At 36.3% G+C, this 19,183-nt stretch overlaps 1 protein-coding gene across 1 annotated transcript in view; it reads right to left on the reverse strand.

The window, feature by feature from the left end:
* LOC145989674 (HMG box-containing protein 1-like) overlaps positions 1–18,951 on the reverse strand; it is a 34,493-nt gene extending 15,542 nt beyond the window's left edge. Inside the window, exons 1-6 of the mRNA XM_083124883.1 lie at positions 18,737–18,951; positions 14,483–14,754; positions 12,423–12,943; positions 10,522–10,791; positions 6,564–6,699; positions 4,598–4,813 (exon numbers count right to left, since the gene is read on the reverse strand). Of these exons, the coding sequence (XP_082981009.1) occupies positions 4,598–4,813; positions 6,564–6,699; positions 10,522–10,791; positions 12,423–12,943; positions 14,483–14,742 (1,403 nt within the window). The 5' untranslated portion in view covers positions 14,743–14,754; positions 18,737–18,951. The remainder of the gene's footprint in view (positions 1–4,597; positions 4,814–6,563; positions 6,700–10,521; positions 10,792–12,422; positions 12,944–14,482; positions 14,755–18,736) is intronic.
* Positions 18,952–19,183: the final 232 nt, after the last annotated feature.

Genomic DNA, 19,183 nt, shown 5'->3' on the forward strand with positions numbered 1-19,183 from the left:
AAAATCAGGGGCCTAGATTAAGTGAAACACCCTGTAGTAGTGGTATATTCCTGCAAGCATCAGAGTCAAGTGTTGGTACGAATTGGTAAGAGTATACGCATCAGTAAGAATGCCAGTTCAAAGTTGTATTGGTTCAGCCCTATAATTTAAAAACTTAATCATTGGTAACAACCAGGGTGGATAAAATTTATGATTTTTATTGATTTTTTAATTTAAATCGATTTTTTTTATTTTTTAAATAAAAACATGCTTAAAATTGCTTTCATAGATATATGTATTTATAGAAAGGCTTTTTCCAGTAAACGGCCCTGTAAAATATTTGAACAGTTTGATTAAAGCAAATAAAAAAATATACGTGCAGCTCACAGCTCATGAGAAGATCCCCAAACGAGGGGTGACGGGGAGCGGGTGTGAAAGGAAGGACCGGTCCATTTGCAGATTTTAGGGGTAGCAGAAAGCCTTGAGCTACGGCTTTTCGAAGTGAGTGGGAGTTGATTTGCGTCAATCACGCAGAGCGTGTGTCCACAGCAACAGTTTGCTGCTTTTCTTTCAGTGGCCAGAATACTTTTGTATTGCTCATCCTGTGCATTATTTAGACTGCATTTCAAAGAATTTTAAAAAGAATATACGGCAACGACTTTAGGGTTAGCAGATGACAAACTTTAAAAAAGAAGGCATTCTTAGATTGCAAAATGTTGTTAACTTTAGACGAAGACACACGTTTTGTGCTTACTGGTGTTTTGATGGGTTTATAGATCACAAAGTAATTTTACACCGTTTCCGTATAACTAATAATAGGCCTCATTGTAGGCAAATGTCTGAATATTCTAATATTTATTCACTATGCTCCTAATATTATACGGTTGTGAAGCTTGGTCTCTTTTACTTTAAAAGAATAACGTAAATTGACATTCTGCCTCGGAGTTTTTTTCTTCCAGGCCTAAAGTCAGGAAACCGTTTTTGTAAGACGTCACTAAAAGCACATTTGCATTTTGGCATGGTTCAGATCGCTGATCGACAGAACTTCACTTCTCCACTGCCATGTAACAACTAAGAGTACGGCAGTTAAAAAATACTGTTTATTTTTTTAATTCTGTCATGAAACTCAAATCAAAGTAAGCCGCGGCGAATTGCATATTCTTACCTATTGTCAGAAACTTGCTGCTCACCAAGAGTCGCGGTAGATGTCACAAATGCTTTGGGATCAAAACCTCACGCGGCGCGGCGGTGGCAACAGAAGAGACGCAAAGGTCCAACAATTTTCTTTGCGCTTGCAACTGAGTGTGTTGTATTTCTTTACTTTGAAATTGAAAACGGAAACAATATTAACAATTGTTTACAAATAACATTTTGTTAAAATCTTGAAGTTAAGCAGCTGTCTATACCCAAAAAATAGGATATTTCCAAATTTGTCTAAAAACCCACCCCGAGCATTTTTAGTACCCGAAAAACAGGAGTTGTCCCGGTAAAAGAGAACTTCTGGTAACCCTAAACGACTTGCGTCGCTGCACCGGTTACAGCAAGCCCACATGTGTTTTTCACTCAGGGTGCACTCCCCCGGCCCTAATAGTGGAGTCGCCTGCTGCTACGTACTTCACTTCTGCCAGGGATCTTCTCCTGAGCGTTCAGCTGTGTATATATACTATTTTCTGTTTCTGATACTGTAACTACTATGGAAATATTTGTTGAGTTTGTTAATGAAACTAATAATAATTTTAGTAACTTTTCTTCCAGTGAAAATAAAACATTCTGGATGTAGTCTATAATTGTAAATTAAAATATTAACTTAAATATTTTTGTAGTCTTTGTAACTGAAAATTGGGAGATTTTTTTTAATGATAGTTTGAAAAATATCAGGTGACATGTTTATTTACAGTATAATGATATTAACACTATTTATGGTTAAACATGATTAGTATTTTGTATATTTATCTACACAAAATGTTTGCAATTTTTGCCACACCATCAGTACATATATTTTATTTCCTTTATTTTCCTATCTTAGAACCTAATAATCACCATTAAATGATTACAAGAGTAACGTACTTTCACCAAAAGGGTTTCTGATATCTACACAATCTTTATGTACATTATTTTATAAATTATTTATTTAGAGTGATTTACATAATCAGCCTGGTAATAATCCATTTTAATCTGTTTAAAAATTCAAGTACTTGGGAAAAACTGTATCAAATGAAATGTATCAATTTATGTAATGCATGGTACTCTTTTTTATTCAATATCAATGGCCAAGTTTGTTCCAAGTCCATTTTATGCACAGATAGGTTAATCAGAACTGCACATATAATTTAGAGTGTCATCTGAACCACTATGCCAACGGGGAGGCCTCAAATATCATGAAAATAATGAATCTAAAGGCTACAATATAAACACTTTGTCTACTATCTGTGGCTACTGAGTACATTCAGGCACTCTGACAATAAAAAGGGGAGTGTTATGGCATTAGACATGTTCTATATTTTATGATGTTAGAAGCCAATGATGCAATTTACAACTCTTTGGAGATTAAAACTTTGTTTATAGCAACAAAACATGTTTATTATGGTATATTTGAAGGGCATAGGCCTAAATACACCATACAGTACAGAACAAAGTCTGCGGGAAACAGAATTTCATCAGTGGTTGACTGCCTTTTCTTTGGTAAGTTCTCTTGTTGACTTCTAGCCTCATTTAAAACCTTGCATTCTGCTATTTTTTTTTTATTTTTTTTTTTTGTGCCTCTTGCCTGTTTAATGAAGTTTTACTGTAATTTCAAAGGCTCGCTGTCTTGGATGCAAGTTGTATTGTGTTGATGTTTTCTTTGCAATAATCTGTTGGCATCCACTTGGTGGTGCTAGTGATGTGGGTGCTACGAAAGTTCCAAGCAACTCTGCCACGTAGAAGCTCCGAACGAAGGTGGTATTACGAGTATTGGTGCGGATAGCGAGAGAAAAATTGTGATTTTGGGTGGAGAGCAGTGGTTGTTAATTCCGAGTTTGAAAATGATGGATGTTTCCGCAAAGTAAAAGCCACCACAGAAGTAGCATGTGAGGACGTAGATAACTTTGAACATGTAGCAAGTTTCCCTACACTATGGTTGGCCACAAAATTCAGATAACATCAAAATACTTAGATAGCTATTTACTTTCTCAAGTTCAGTAAGTTATTCTGATAAGAATGGTTTCTGAAATTAAGGTTAAGCAAAGGTTCCAGATTATCCTTGCACAAATGATTCATGGAAGAAGAAGAAGAAACATGATAATTCCACATGAACTTTCTTTTTCGCATTTTAAAGAAAAATTTCATGCTTGCTCACTCAGGCACACCAAACAAAGTTGATCTGCTTGCCCCTCTGTCTTGCTGAGAAAGGAAGTGGCAACAGGATGGTTGTCAGGCCAAGTGATGAAGAATCATATGTTCCTTCGGCATTACTCCATGACATCCCAGGCTACAGGTCATTGGTACATCAAATTCAGAATGTTAAAATTTTCAACTATCTCTTTTGTGATTTTTCTTTCATGTGTGTACAACAGAGAACTTTGCACATATATACTGAACTTAATAATGCCCAGATCAGATTTAAGCAACAAAAAGTAAACATTTAAAGAATATGCGGAGAATCTGTTTGGTAGAAATTAGAACATAACAAATAAAAAATTAAATTATATACGAAGAGCCCATAAATCAGATAAGCTGTTCAGATATCCAGATTAATTATCTAGATAAATCAGATATCAGAATATCTGGATATTTGATATCAGGACCGAAAATCATTCAATATCTGGATAAAACTTTATCCAGAATTGGTAGAGGCACATATTTTTGGTAAATAAAAAGGCAAAATTTCGGTACAAAAACTGAGTCAATTTTGGGTTCAAAAGCGGTAAATAAAATAAAATATTGGTGTTATAGCGGTGAAAAATGGATGAAAAGTGGTATATAAAAAGACATATTGGTTTTAAAATTGTGAAAATAATCCTAAATTTGATTTAAAAACTACACTTATTCCACAGAATTAATATTTCACTTCTAATAGCACATTTATGTAGTTATCAGAGTATTAAGTTTATTTCTGTATAAAGGAGTCCATTTTTGCTTCTCCAATATTAACAGCAGAATTAATCAATTTTCCGGGAATTGCATAACTCTCAGGATAATTCAGACCTCTGAAGGTGTCGCGTCTGTGAATAAACCCTGAATTTTGTGTTTAAGAGTTAATTTCGCTTTTTGCAGTTCATTTCGCATTATTTCGTCACAAAATATGGTCACAAAATGCACCTCACACCTTTCAAAAACATGAAAAATTAACACTACAATGTGTTTTTTCAAATTTCGTTTTTTCGTCAAAAACAAAATATGCATGCCCCTAAGAATTGGCTATCTCTACCTCAAACATGTACAATCATTTTATCTAATGATAAAATAAATTGAGATATCAAATTGAACAATGGAATTACACGTGTGGTACTAAAATGTTATGAAATGCATACAGTCCGATTTCACATTTTCTGGAACCTTCTGGTGAGACAACATATGAATGCAGCATATATATTGTTCTCAAACATGCATAGGCATTATGTTGGAGACTCTACGTTACCTGTTGTCTTTTCCCGGGTGCAGCTGAATCAGCTCCAAGCGATACTTCTTCGCAAAGAGCATGAAGGCATTCATTGGTCGTTTGGGCTTGTCTGGATCCCTCACCTTCTTTGTGGGAGACGTTGGGGGAGACAACAATCCATCTGTCTTCGGGCGACACAACGCTGGCTGCACTCCGTAAGTAGTCAATGGGCCATCCTCAGGAGGAAAGCGGAATCTGAAATATTTTGTTCATTCATTAGCTCTTAAATGTAAATTCTATATATATAAAAATGTCTACCCAAGAAAATTTTGAGGTACCTAATACTAACGATCACCATCACACGCAAGCAAAGAAATTCCTAGAACAAACACGTTTTACTGACTTCTATAGTGAACCCAGGACTTTTGTTTTCATACTTGTTTTTCAAAATTTGTTATATTCCTGTAAAATATTTTAAGAATAAAACAAAACTCCGGAAAGAGTTAGGCCACGGAACTCAATCTTTAGTCACTTATAAGGCAAAGGACTGGAGAATGGCTATAGAGAAACTATCAGAAATATTAACATGTTGAAGACTGAACTTCCTCCCAAATTTATGAAGAATATATGGTAAAGTCTTCTGATAAAAGCGAGAACTGTCGTCAATTAGTGTTGTACAAAATGGTCTATAAGTATATTCAATTATTTCCAATGCAGCAGTTGCTTCAAATGTAATTGTATTATTCTTCCTTGCTTTGTTTGGTGTATGAATTAACCAAAAGTTTGTTTTTATTTTTTTGTTAATATTTTGGACTTTTACTGCTATCGCCTGCCCCGTGGCGGAGTGGTTAGCACATTACGCTAGAACGCCAGGGGTCCTGGGTTCGAATCTTGGCCTGGGCATGGATATTTGTGAGTGTCTATTCATCAATATCATCACTCATCCCCATCTTCGCAAATTTGCCAAAAGTGGCACAAAAAGCGAAGTAAAATAAACGAAATAAAAAAATATTAAAAAAAATTACTGCTATCCATTACTAATACACTCGTTCTTTTTCTGATAAAAGTATCTAACTGATCACATAAAAAATATTAATATTGCTGCACACCTACGAAAATTTTCTAAATTTCACTAATCAACCTGACGTCATCTTGCATCAGTAAATACCCTGAGCGACCAACCTGTATATACTTATCTTGATTATGCTCGTAGATCTTGCAACATGGCACTAGGTTGCCATGACAATGGTGCTGCCATCTGTTATCGAAAAATTACCGCAAAATCAGCTTTAGTACGGCCTTAATTAATTGTACATTACCTATTGAAAATATGTCTTCAGTAACTGTTATACAATGTTATAAATTTTATGCTTTCAAAAAATTGTTACAGAAAAAAATTCATAAATGTGAGAAAATGTATATAAAATTGATTGATTTGGTGCTCTAAGTCCACCTTATGCACAGTAAGGCTAATCATGACTGGACCTATAGTTTAAAGTGGAATCCGAACCACTATGTGCCTCCACCAGGAATCGAACCTGGGGTTTACATAAAATGTAGCACATTATATGTATGTGGAAAGAGAAAGTGTTGTAGATTTTAGAAAAAAAATATTAAATAACAACACACTTATGTTCTATTATTTTTTCATAACAGCAAAAAAAAAAAAATCCTGCGGAAAACTCAGTCCCATCTGGAAAGAATTATTGTAATGCAAAATTCAAATACAAAATTTCAGTTTTAGTGAATTTCAGATATAGAAAACCAATTATCTGAATCCACAGGGGTTCAGTATAAGCAGCTTTGACTGTACTTGATTTCAAATTTTGTACTGAAAATGCCCAAACGTTGAGACTAATACATCAAAAAACAGTTTGAGCATATAAGTATTAATATAAGTTAAACCTTGTTGGCAAAACATTTCTAGCAATAAAAAGTTGATGTAAACATCATAGTGCATGATATTCCGAAGTTATGTTGGTTTCCAATAGATATAAATCCTCACCTTCTAAACCTTTCAATAAAATCAGGTGACATCATTGGTAGTTGAGATGGCATTAAGCAAATATCCCCTCGTTCCAGTGGTCGACATGTAACACCATAGTGCTTCAGCACTTCATCTGGATACACTGCACACCACCCTACAAAGAAATATACACAGTTTGCATAAATTCATGGAATTTGTAACTGAAATGCAAACTAACTAACTCTAGCATTCATAAACACTAGGGATGGGACGATATGAAATTTTGGATGATACCGATAAAGTACCGATATAAAATTTACCGATACCGATAACCGATATTCTACCGATCCGATATAAAATTAGAAATGGTCCTGGAAGAACCTCAAAGGTTCATTGACCTCCTTAAAAAATGTGCGTTTCAAAGCGACTGCAGTTCAAGAGAAATTGCGTATTTAGACATTTACTTTTTTAAAAAGTAGGGCATGGAGATTATCCATAAAAATTACAACAAAAATGGCAGAATTTTGCACTAAACTATCAGATATTTATCGATATATCGGATCGGTAAAATAATCGGTAATTTTACCGATAAACCGATATGCCTATATCGGCCGATACCGATAGAGTACCGATTAATCGGTCCCATCCCTAATAAACACGAAGGTTTATGGCTGCAGCAACACAAGCCTTCCATCTGTCCATATCCTGGGCAATATCAGCTCAATCTTTTCCATCCCTTCAGATTTCCTTCAAGCCCATCTCAACGTCATCTCTCCATCTTCGTCTTGGCCTTCCTGCAGGTCTCTTACCATCAGGATTCCCAACAAGAATTCTGTAAACTCTTCATTTCTCTCTCATTCATGCCACATAGCCTGTCCACCTAAATCTTCTTGATTTAATTTTTCTAATAATATCTAGACATGAATAGAAATATGCACATGCAAAAAAAAAATCGATAAGATAAGAAATTCTACAGCACTTGACACTTTACTAAGGTGACCAATATTGGGTTTATGTTGCATACAATACGTTTGTCGCGGTCTCATTTAAAAAAATTGTTCTTCTGGACACAAGCAAATTGAACTATGAATTTATTATATATATTCAATCCATGTTAACAAATATAATGTATAATAATAATAATTGATAGCAAAACATGGGAATTCTTCCGGGGGAAATAGAGATTTTTGTCTTGTGGGAGGGAAATTCTACAAAAACATAGAACAGTGTTCTCCCTCATTTTGGTCGAACAAATCCTCCACACTATTTTAAAATAAATTAATACCATTCCATGGCATTTTAACATACTTAAAAGAAAGTTTTAATTGTTAAAGCACTTGCTGTGAAGAGAATAAATAGCACAGCACGCTATCACAAAAGGTCCCTGGGTCTGAATCCCACTTTATACAGAATATGTTTCATCAAGAAAAAGAAAAGTGAGCACTTCATTTTTATTCCCAAATCCTGGCTAGTACAAAAGATGCTTTATTTTCCCTACTTTTCCAGCTTCTTGGGTGCATTTTCATTACTCTTTCACCCACTGGTTGATTTCCATGATTTCTTTTCAGGTGGAGTCTCTGACCTACCTTCCTAAATAGTTTCATCAGTCTTACTGCAGTACTTAATAATAATAATAACCCATGATGCAACAGGCCGTGAACGGCACGGCCTACCTACTGACTGACTGCCAGCCTCACTCTCACCTCAGCCAACCAGTTATGGGGTGACTTGTGGTCAGCATGACAAACCCTCAGCCGTTGTTGTAGGTTTCTGTGACCGAGTTACACTACTCGTTCGTAGCTCCCCAATTTCCTCACGGTGGTGGGTGGCCACCGGACCCATACACAGACCGAAATCTCAGGAGAAAAGTTGTTACGCTTCCCCCAGGAGACTCGAACCTGCGTGCATCCCATACCCGGAGCCCAAAGCATGACATCTTAGACTCTTCTTTCCTCTCCCATTCGTGCCACATGGCCTGCTCACCTAAGTCTTCTTGATGTAATCATTCTAATAATATCTGGACATGAATACAAATTATGTACTTCTAAATTATGTAACCTTCTCCAGTCTCCTCATCCCTTTTAGACCCAAATATTTTCCTACGGATCTTACTTTCAAACACTCATAATTTATGTTCCTCTTTCAATGTAAGGGACCAAGATTCGCATCCATATAATTAGGGCTGAGCCGATATCGATTGAAATTTTTTCGCCGATACTATTGTTTTTGAGTCGCTAGAAGCGTGGCCAAAACCAACATTTGTTTCTTTTCAAAGCTTCGTTCACCTTTTCCAACTTTCGTTTGGCTTTGAAGAAAAATGAAAAATACGCATTTGTGCATTTGTTAATTGAACATGAACTCAAGTTCCGTGAACAGCAAGTACGTGACAAAGATCCATACGCAGATAAAACTTGCGGTCAAGTATCTTGCAAACCAAGGGTGACGAGAAATTATCCCCATAGGAGTTCCTTCGAAGTCTACCAGGCTTTGTTCCTACAGATGGGGTCTCGTGTCACAATAATCCCAAAGAGGTCCTGGTAGCCACGAGGAACCTGGTGTATTGTGGACATTTCTCTGTTTAGAGACCTCCCACAGTCAAAACAGTCATCGCCCATGTGAGTGGTGCATGTGTCTCAGACATAGTACATAGCATATTCCTGGAAATTCAAATACCTGAGCTAATCCTCTTTTTCCTTTTCAACTTTAGACTTTTGTTGTCCCGACCTGCATAACTGGGTTTCAACAGGCATGTTTCGGCACAGAGAACACGGCAAGGGAATAATTTTATTTGAACGACAGTTGATGGCACTTACTTTCTGGAAAGTACAGTGGTGGGTTTGGATTTCTTTCCACTCCAAAGGATAGTACTAAGCATTTAATACCTTTTTAGAAATCATTTGCTGAAAGTATATATGTTGAAAGCAAAAGTCAAGTCGGAATATCACTGTACTGAAATCAATCACCTGATATACAAGCAAGATCAAGAGACTGGCAAGTTATCATTCTCTCCTTACATTTTGTTTATTATTTATTATTCTCTTTGTTAAAGAACAAAAGAGAGATGAGGTAGAGTTTACATTACAGTTTTACTGTTAGTTTTTTAGACATGTCCTTAGTTTAGAGGAGGTTGAAGAGGCATAATCTCATTTTTCAACATTGGGGGGGGGGGGGGGTGGAACACGATCGCCTCGCTCTTAGCTTCTCATAATATTTTTCTCATATTTGAAACATCTGATCGATTGTCCCTGATCTATAAAAAATCTGTAAAGTTGTGATGCATTGTTGCAAGAGAGCATCCTTTGGTGGGTTAATTTATTCATCGCCCCTTGTCAAAAATACATATCTACAAAATGTAACAATACTAAACACACACACATGTAATAACTAGCCTTTGTTATTTTTAATTGGAATTATACAAGAATCAGTATCGGTTATATACCTATAATATACAGGTATCGGTGAGAGTATCGGCATCGGTTCAAAGTAGTATCGGCTCCCCTACATATAATACTACAGGCAAAATTACTGTTTTGTATATTTTAACTCTTAGTTTCTTAGATATTATACAAGAAGATAAAAGTTTATGAAGAGAAAAGTAACACACATTTCCTGAATTCAGCCTGCTTTTTATTTTCTCTTTAATATCATTTTCATTTGTTAGTATTACTCCTAAGTACTTGAATTTGGAAACTGGTTCAAATTACTTGCTATCAGTAATTAATTTTGATTATTACCCAACACTTGGTTTCGGCCTGTAAGCATATATTTAGTTTTCTCCTTGCTAACTTCCAAACCTACGTCTTTAGGCTGCTTTTAAAAATATTTTAGCATTATCCTTAATTGTATTTATATCATTCCCTAGTAAGTCTACATCATCTGCAAATGCTGACAACTGAGTCACACAATTTAATTTTAGTCCTTCATTAGTTTATTTTACCTTCCCAACAGAGTATTCTAACATAAACAATAAAGAAAGAAGTATCACTAGAGACTCTACCTTTATCTTTCACGAAGAACGGATGATGTGCCACACATTCAGCTATGATCTCCGTCTCCCACGGAGGACTTGTGCGACGATGAATGTCGCTGAACTTGATGCGAATCCTCAGACCCGAGCCATCGGCACCGATGTTGTGGACAAGTTCCAGCTGCTCCATCTGCAGCGGACCCTGGCACTGAGCAGCTCTTGAGCCTTGACTGGAGTGAAGCACTTCTTCCGCTAAATGCCATGAGCTGTCGTCTTGAGTATCAATCCTGATACGGGTACCTGGAAGAGTTTTGATAATGAGGATTTCATATTTACATTACCGGAAATATATATATACGTGATGGACATTCAGGTAATCTGAATATCCAGATGAGAGATATAATATATGACATGTAATATTCTAAAACTCAAATAAAACATTGTACAACATACAAGAAGAAAATTGTACACTGGTGTGTTCTTTCAGTGATAAAATTGCTGACAATTTTACAGAATCAACATTAAATAGTTTGAAATCTGTCAATTTGTAATCTTCCTACGAATATTACAGCACATTATCAGTGGAGATCTCCTGATAGTGTAGTGGTAACATCGTCACCTTGTAGTCAAGGGGTTTTGGGTTCAATATCTGGTACACATACACACAGTTGTTTAGATCACCTGAATGCGTATTGTCTAGTAACCTGCAAGCATATTGTCTCGTAACCTGTATGCACATCATATTGTAACATATATCTAGGGTGTTAAGTCACAAACTGTGATTTTCTGTTACTTGCATTAATTCACACCTGAACCAATTTAAGAAAATATTACAAGTATAATTTTATATCGGACATGTGTAAAGATTCTTAACAATAATGATCCAACACGTATATCATGCCTGTACTGTTTCCTGTTAAAATAATAAACACAAAAAACTGCCTGGTGCAAAATGTCATTTTTTGACTTCAGTGCTTTTTCCTGAACACCCTAAAAATGTACGTTAAGTCTCAATTAGCCTTTATGCACAAAAATTGACTTAAAACCAAACTCAAATTTCTCAGTGGGGGACTTCGACGTTTTGCAAACACAATAACACTGAAATGCACAAAGCACTGCACGAACGTGTCTGCAACAATACATACTAATCACACTTTTCATGTATACCAAATTATTTGAATTATCCTTTAATACAAATTTAAAATTTACATTTTTTAATTTTCAAACCAAACAAGTTTGTCTGCAAAGTCACATATTGTAGAAATACTAATAACAGTAGGAGGGAACAAGAAATAAATTGCTAACCACTAAACCTAACCATCTATATGTCCACCATGTACACTCCTGTTCACATAAAGTGGCACATTTTATAAGGTTGGACAGTTGAAGTATGTTCCACTTTATCTGAACAGGAGTCAAACCTCAATTTGCCTATCCTAAACATGAAAGTAAAGGAAAATGAAAGAGATATACAACAGAATCAACAACTTCAAGCCAATAAGTACCCAACTGAGTAAGGAATTAATAACAGCTTCATGTCACTGTTATTTTGATACCTTTATATCCTATAAATCCGCATCTTAGTGCAGGGGTTCCCAAACTTTTTAGTTTCACAGTGCCCTTAGTGTTCCAAGATTTTTCCTCGGCACCCAAGTCAGAATGTAGGCCTATCTTCCACTTTCAAGGCTCAAGTTAGTGTGGTTAGGTTGCTTGTCTTAGGTTAAAAAAAATAAACACACATTTCAAATTCAGAAATATGTTGTGTAAAAAATACTAAATAAGCACATATCTCAAATAAGTGTCATTTCAGTGAAAATATCGGAACATTTCACGGCACCCATGGAAGCCAGACATGGTGCCCCAGGGTGTTGTGGTGCACACTTTGGGAACCACTGCCTTAGTGCATTACATCTGTCCTAAGCTTAACTCACCTGGCAGAAAGCAATGCCAAGCGGGGGAAGGCCACGGTAGAGACCAATCAGCTGCAAGATGAGATTGCATGGTGCAACTTGGGGACGAGGATGTTCTGTAATCAACATTCAGCTCCTCGCGACTGCTTTCCAAAGATGACGAAGGCTGAGACGGTGCCGGACTTAGCAACGCCGACGTGGTAAACTGAGTTGGGCTCAACTGACCGTAGGAGATCACCGATGTAAACGTGGGGCTCCACGTTGGAGTCATGGTCAGAAAAGAAGGGCTTTGGCAATCTAAAGGTCTGGGTAAATTGATCACCCGTGGGGAATCCGATCCGGTCGACGTGGATAGGATCCTCACGGGTGGTGAGGGTGATTTTGTCGTGGGTGTCCCTGAAATTTGACTGACAGAAGGGGAGGAAAGACAGGATGCCCCTTCATCTACCGAAGATAACGAGCCTTGAACATCCACTTCTGTGTTTGCTGACTTTTGAGGAATCTGCTTTGACACGTCATGTATGCCTGAAAAACTATATGCCCTGTGAAAAGAAAGAAAATTATCAATATTGTTGTTACCGCACAATTTTAAATTAAACTTCGGCCTTTGCTTTCCGAATTTGAATACTAATTGCAAAACTTTCATTCAAGATCAACAAGACGCATGCCAAAATTGGTGTCAAGTAAAAACTGAAAAAGGATCAGGCTACTTGGTAGTCTTGCACTACTGGCTAATACCGGCATGTTCTATTGGTTTGAATTCAAGCTTTACAAGCATGTGCTGTCATAAGATCGGCCAGGTTATATCTGCATGTATTTTGAACATTTTGAGATAAATGGTGATGTAGACAAACAAATGCTGACTTAGCCTAGTTGATCTCCCAATAACACACGTTTCTATGTATTGGCTTATCAGTAAATATGCTTGGATAATTTTATGTACACGGTGATTTTACATTTTCCCGTATACATTCAATCTTTATTGTTTCAACGTAGCAAAAATGTTATAAAATTTTCCTCGATTTTACATTTTCCTGTATTTTAATTTTTTTCAGGGGGCAAAGCTGCAAAAACTTTAAATACAGGAATTAAAATCAGGGACACCCCGTAAATGTAAGGAATTAAATGGTTCTTTTCCTTGCCAGGATATATATATATATATATATTAGCGATGGGACTTCTTAATCGGTACTCTATCTCTATCTTTTGCACTGTAGTCACCTTGAAACACACATTTTTTAACCCTAGAAAGCTAACATGTATGAAAAGTTTCGTTAAAGCTAACGTATCGTAAAATTTACGAGGGGGTTAAAAAAAAACTATGACAACCCATAGTTTTTAAGAAAATTGAATTTTAATGAACATTACTTGTTAGACTACACCTTGACAAACATTTTGGTTACAAAAAACTGTTTTAAAGTTCATCAGTGCAGTGCACACAGCATTTTGCCCGATGCTCCCCACAGATCGACTTGTTGCAGTGGCAGCAGTACAATGACATCATCCTCCTCTTTGCCGATGGACAAATTCTGCAGATTGTGCGTGGCTGGTTTTGTGGATTCATTTTCGGTGCTAATAAATAATTTGAACTTTAATTCAATCAAAACATAACCCTCACTAAAAACTTCACAAACTACACACAATAAGGAAAAAAAATTATAAATTTGCAAGAAAGGTTTCCAGCAAAAATGCAGGCGGAGAAGCTAACGTGTTGTAAAACGTACGAGCACGTTCTGAAAACAACTATACCTGTGGCCAGTTGACACCTGAGTGTGCCATAAACCGACACAAAAGGCAACGTGGTGAGCTGATGCGGAAAAGTCCATTGGCACCGGCTAAGGGGTGTACGGTGAAATATGGTCATCTTGGAACGTAGGTTTTACGATACATTAGCTTTCTAGGATTAAGGAGGTCAATGAACACCATTTCTAATTTTATATCGGATCGGTAGAATATCGGTAAATTTTATATCAGTACTTTATCGGTATCGGCCAAAATTTCATATCGGCCAATCCCTAATATATATGAAACCAACCACCTCTTTTGAAATGCAGCAATAAAATAAGCACACAAACTCTTACCTCTTGCGAAATGGTAAATTCTTTTGCATCAAAGGACTCTTGGGACTGGTGGCTAAGATAGCAAATTCCTTCAATGCACTGCTCGACTCAACAGCCTTAGTCTTGAGATTGAGAGGTGGTGGAATAGGCTTCAGTTTCTTTGACTTTAGACTTAAATCTTTTGGTTGGCAGTCTTGATCAGGATCATCACTTTGGTTCTTCACTGGAATCTCCACTTTTGTGAATTCCATTATAACTCCTACTTCTCTGCTGACATCCATTGTTTGCTTAGCCTGCCAAGAAAAGGAAATAGATCAGATAATGGACATTTCCACTCAATTTTTTAAAGCAATTTCAAAAACTACACCCTGGGAAAATGACCCTGCAATTTTTCGTGTTTCTCTGCATTCAGTTTAAGGGGAAAACCAGTCTTCCAAAGTTGCGAGGCTAGCGTTGCGCTGAAAAACACACCCTGCCATGTTAATACGTCACTACTCAGAGAGAGCTCGTTTGCCGTCTGCTTCGAGCGTCCAGTTTACTGGGGGTACCCCACGGAGAGGCAACATGTAGAGCAGTTTCGCAAATCCGTGTACAGTTAAAAATAATAGAAGAAGGAACGATAATGGAAGGGAAATCTATGCTTTATAATGGTAATTCTTCTATTAAATATCCCTGCTACTCACATTGATTGATTTAGTTTATTTTACTTCGCGTTTTGTGCCTCTTGGCTAATTTGCAAAGATGGGGATGAGTGATGAAATTGATGTTGTTTGTTTGACTCCTCGTCAATCCTTCTAAAACTGGATATTATCCTGCTTATACGTGTATATGCAAACCAAACTGCCGATTCAGAATTACCACGAATGAACTGGCATTGTAATTATTATACACAAAATTCATGATTTAACTGTTCCAGGTTTGACACTCGAGCTGGGCATGACTGTTCCTTTGTCTATGTCCTTTCATTGAAGTGGAAGTTGTTTGGTGGAGTGGACAACTGACAACAAAGAGCCTCATCTCTAAGGACACTGAACACAGCTATCCCCAGAACACAAAAATAAGACCGACTTGTTATTTCTTCTCCATTTCTCATCGGCTTTATACGTATATAAATATATTAATATATTAATAAAACACGTATTAGCATTTATATGTGGATTTTATACAGGAAACTATTATCTTCTCTTAATGTCTATTAATTGTTGTCCCTCCTTCCTTAGGCAAATCATTGTTCATAAAATCGGTAGTAGCTACATTAAACAATTTGCAATTACATTTTGAATGAATAGGGTTACCAGATCGCTACAAGAGAAAAGTAGGATATAATGTCCCAAAATGTAGGACACAAAACATTCGCAATAAATAATACACATTTCTATAACACGTTAGAAAGTAATTTAAAATGGACACTTTTCAGTTTTAAAATAATATGATTTTATAATGAATCCTTAAATGCAAAATTTCTAAACTTGTAATTGATACTAAACAATACACTTCTTGCTACATGTTTTAAATGGTACTTCTGAGATAAGCCAAATATTCTCAAAATTTGAGGTCACGTATTTATGAGAGACTGAACAAACTCTTTGAAATTACACTACAACAGCAATTAACTTTTTACAGACTTTATGAAAAAAATATTTCTACTGAATAAGAATGAGAAACACCTTGCTCCATCAGTATAAACCCAAAGCAAATAAATTTTGATCAGGCACTGAATAGCGACATCATCAGAACGTAGACCCAAAAAAATGTTCATAAATTGCTTCCGGTTTTGTTCTAGCAGGACAAAATTTTATTTTATTTTTGGGCAATCTCCGATTCAAAATAATTTCACTATTGAGTTTGGGAGCGCAGTCTATAGACTTGTTTTTTAACAAACATGATTCTCTTTGTTCAACTGAAACACATATTTTCCTAATTAACATTATCTGATGCTCAAAATGTAGGACATTTATGATATTTTTAAAATTCCTCCCGGACGCCAGACAAAAGGTTAAAATGTAGGACATGTTCAGAAATAAACCGCACGTCTGGTAACCCTATGAATGAAGGACTATCAATATAATATGTATATAATTTAATTTCATTATTTAATAATTGACACATGTTTAATAACATTATATATACGTGCGTGTGTGTAACTGTCTGCTGCTTCCCCACCCCCACCAATCTGCAGTGATTTCACACCGTCTAAACGTATTGTTATTTTAAAAATTGTGAAGAAAATATGACAAAAATAATTGAAATTCCAGAAAAGACATTTTTGTAACAATAATTTCTTGCCAGTCAGAACCTATGTATTGGCAATGAACAAGGCTGTTCACGTGTTCAGCCATTGACTGTTACCTTACCAGCATTGCTTCGTCAGCCTTATGAAAACCCTCTACCGAGTGGCTGAATTATAGTACGTAAATACTGCTATACTGTTAGGGTATAATTCATATCCAAGAAATGGAGCACACATTATTTTTGCACTGGAAGTTATAACAAGATACTTGTTATGACTGTCGCTTGCACGGCCCATGCTAGTTTACGGGACGAGCAGAAGTCCTGCCTGCACACATTTCTAAAGGATGATGTCAGGCCTGTCTAGTCTGTGCAGAGAACGTTTTCAAATCTGTGACGTAGGAGGTGAATTTCAGGAGGATTTGAAGGCGTGTATATCTAAAAGCAAAACAAATATCGCCAAGATATTTTGCACATTTCAGTTTGGTGTCATTATCAGTAAAATGAATAGATTTAAAACGTTTTTCATGTCACAGTGGAAATGTCCATTTGATGTCTTTTGCATGAAGGCTTAGGTATTCTAATTAATGTTTTACTGGTAACTCATATTTGTTGCGTGTTTTGATAAAAACATAAGTAAATGAATGAACATTTATATATAGCGTCCAGTAAAGGGCCTGATCACCCCTTACCCATGATAAACTAAAGGCTTGGGTATAAGAAAATAAACGGTACCAGTGCCATTGTTCATTTCGTCATTTTTAACATTCGTACTTACCTATTCTGCATTGCGAAAGATTCTTTAAGGTGGCATTTTGCTTTTTTAACTAAAATAATTTCAATTTTTCACATTAACAGCAATTATTTTTCTTCCTTTTTTCGCTTCCGTGACACACAATATGGCGGGCACAGCTCGAGTCGCTTCGTGGATCATGTGGGTATGCAGTGTTTCCAACCTTCATAACCAAAAAGCCCCATAAACCATTTACAGATAGCCCAAAAACCATTTACGGATAGCCCCATGAAACATTTCCAGCAAGGTTGGGTTAGGGAAGCATAGCTAAAATTTTGTTCGTAAAACAATGTGATACAGCTTTTAAAAAAAATTAACCTTCACTTCTTGCAAAACAACGGCGTAGTTGGAAACACTGACAGGGGGTTATGTCATGAAATGTATGGAACATCCAGTTCTCGTAGAGGAAGCAAATACAAGGAACGGTCATTGTGCGTTTTCGTGTAAAAAGCATAATGGCACCTTGAACTATGTTCCGCAATACACAATTTCCCACAAACCATTGATGTTAGCCCCAAAAAACATCCACTGGTAGCCCCATGAACCATTCACACGAGGTTAGGTTAGGTTCCATTAGCACTCATTTCACCCCTAAATTCATCGAAAAAACAGGGTTCTTACTAGAATTGAACATCATAAATCATTTTCTTGTAAAACATGGTGTGGTTGGCAACAATGACAGGAGATTACATTTTCATTCGTAAAACTACGGATATACACCTACCAAAAAAAAAATCAATCAGCTTTTTTCAAATTTCCAGACGTGACCCCCCGGTTTTTTACAACAGATTCGTGATTAGGAGGCCAAAATTAGTTAGTATACCGAAAATTAACAAAATTGGAGACTTTCTCTATATTGTCAATTCGCTCCACCATAAATCTTCATACACACAGACTTATCGAAATACACAGATAACACACATTCCAATAAGAATTTTTCTAGTTTTCATTTATTCTGGGGTACTAGAACGCATAAAAGCTGTGACATTTTCTCCCTATTGGTGAAGAAATTTTCAAGGTTACTTTTGCGCTGAACTTTAACACACGACAATACACTTGGATTGATTCATTCATTTATCAATTTATTTACGAATTTATGATACTCTTCTATTAACTTAACAGTCAACTTTACAGTGAACCGTACAACATGATCTATGGTGAACTCATTTCATTGTCAATCCTCTCAGAATGAACTTGTTTACAAATAGAGCGATAAGTTCCCCACTGGTAAATACGGTACATGCTTTTCTTACCTTGAATTGTCATAGGCCTTCAATTGCACAAATGATAAGACACAAATGCAAATCCAACAGATTTACATGTCACTATATTAAAAGTCACGAGATCTTCTAGTTGCAAATGATACCACACTCATTCTTGATTTATGTCAACATAATTTTTGCAGCTTCTCCCCTCCTTCAACACAAGTGACTTGATAGCACTGACCTCTACGATGACGTCACTCCAAGTCCAAGTATAATGGAAAAATGGCGGACTCTTGATGTGTAGTACTGCAGGGATACTAAATGTATGTTTAATGAGCTTTAATTGCTTGTAAAACATGCAATATATGTATATTGACACTAGAGAAAATCAATATCCTCTTTAAGACTCGATTCACTTTCCGTCACAATAACTGTAGATTTTCATTCATTCTGCTTTGTGCTTGGTGTGATAACGTAGTAGAGACCACATGTCTT

Source organism: Lepisma saccharinum, chromosome 7 (assembly GCF_977018435.1).
Source record: "Lepisma saccharinum chromosome 7, izLepSacc3.1, whole genome shotgun sequence".
Taxonomy (NCBI): domain Eukaryota; kingdom Metazoa; phylum Arthropoda; class Insecta; order Zygentoma; family Lepismatidae; genus Lepisma; species Lepisma saccharinum.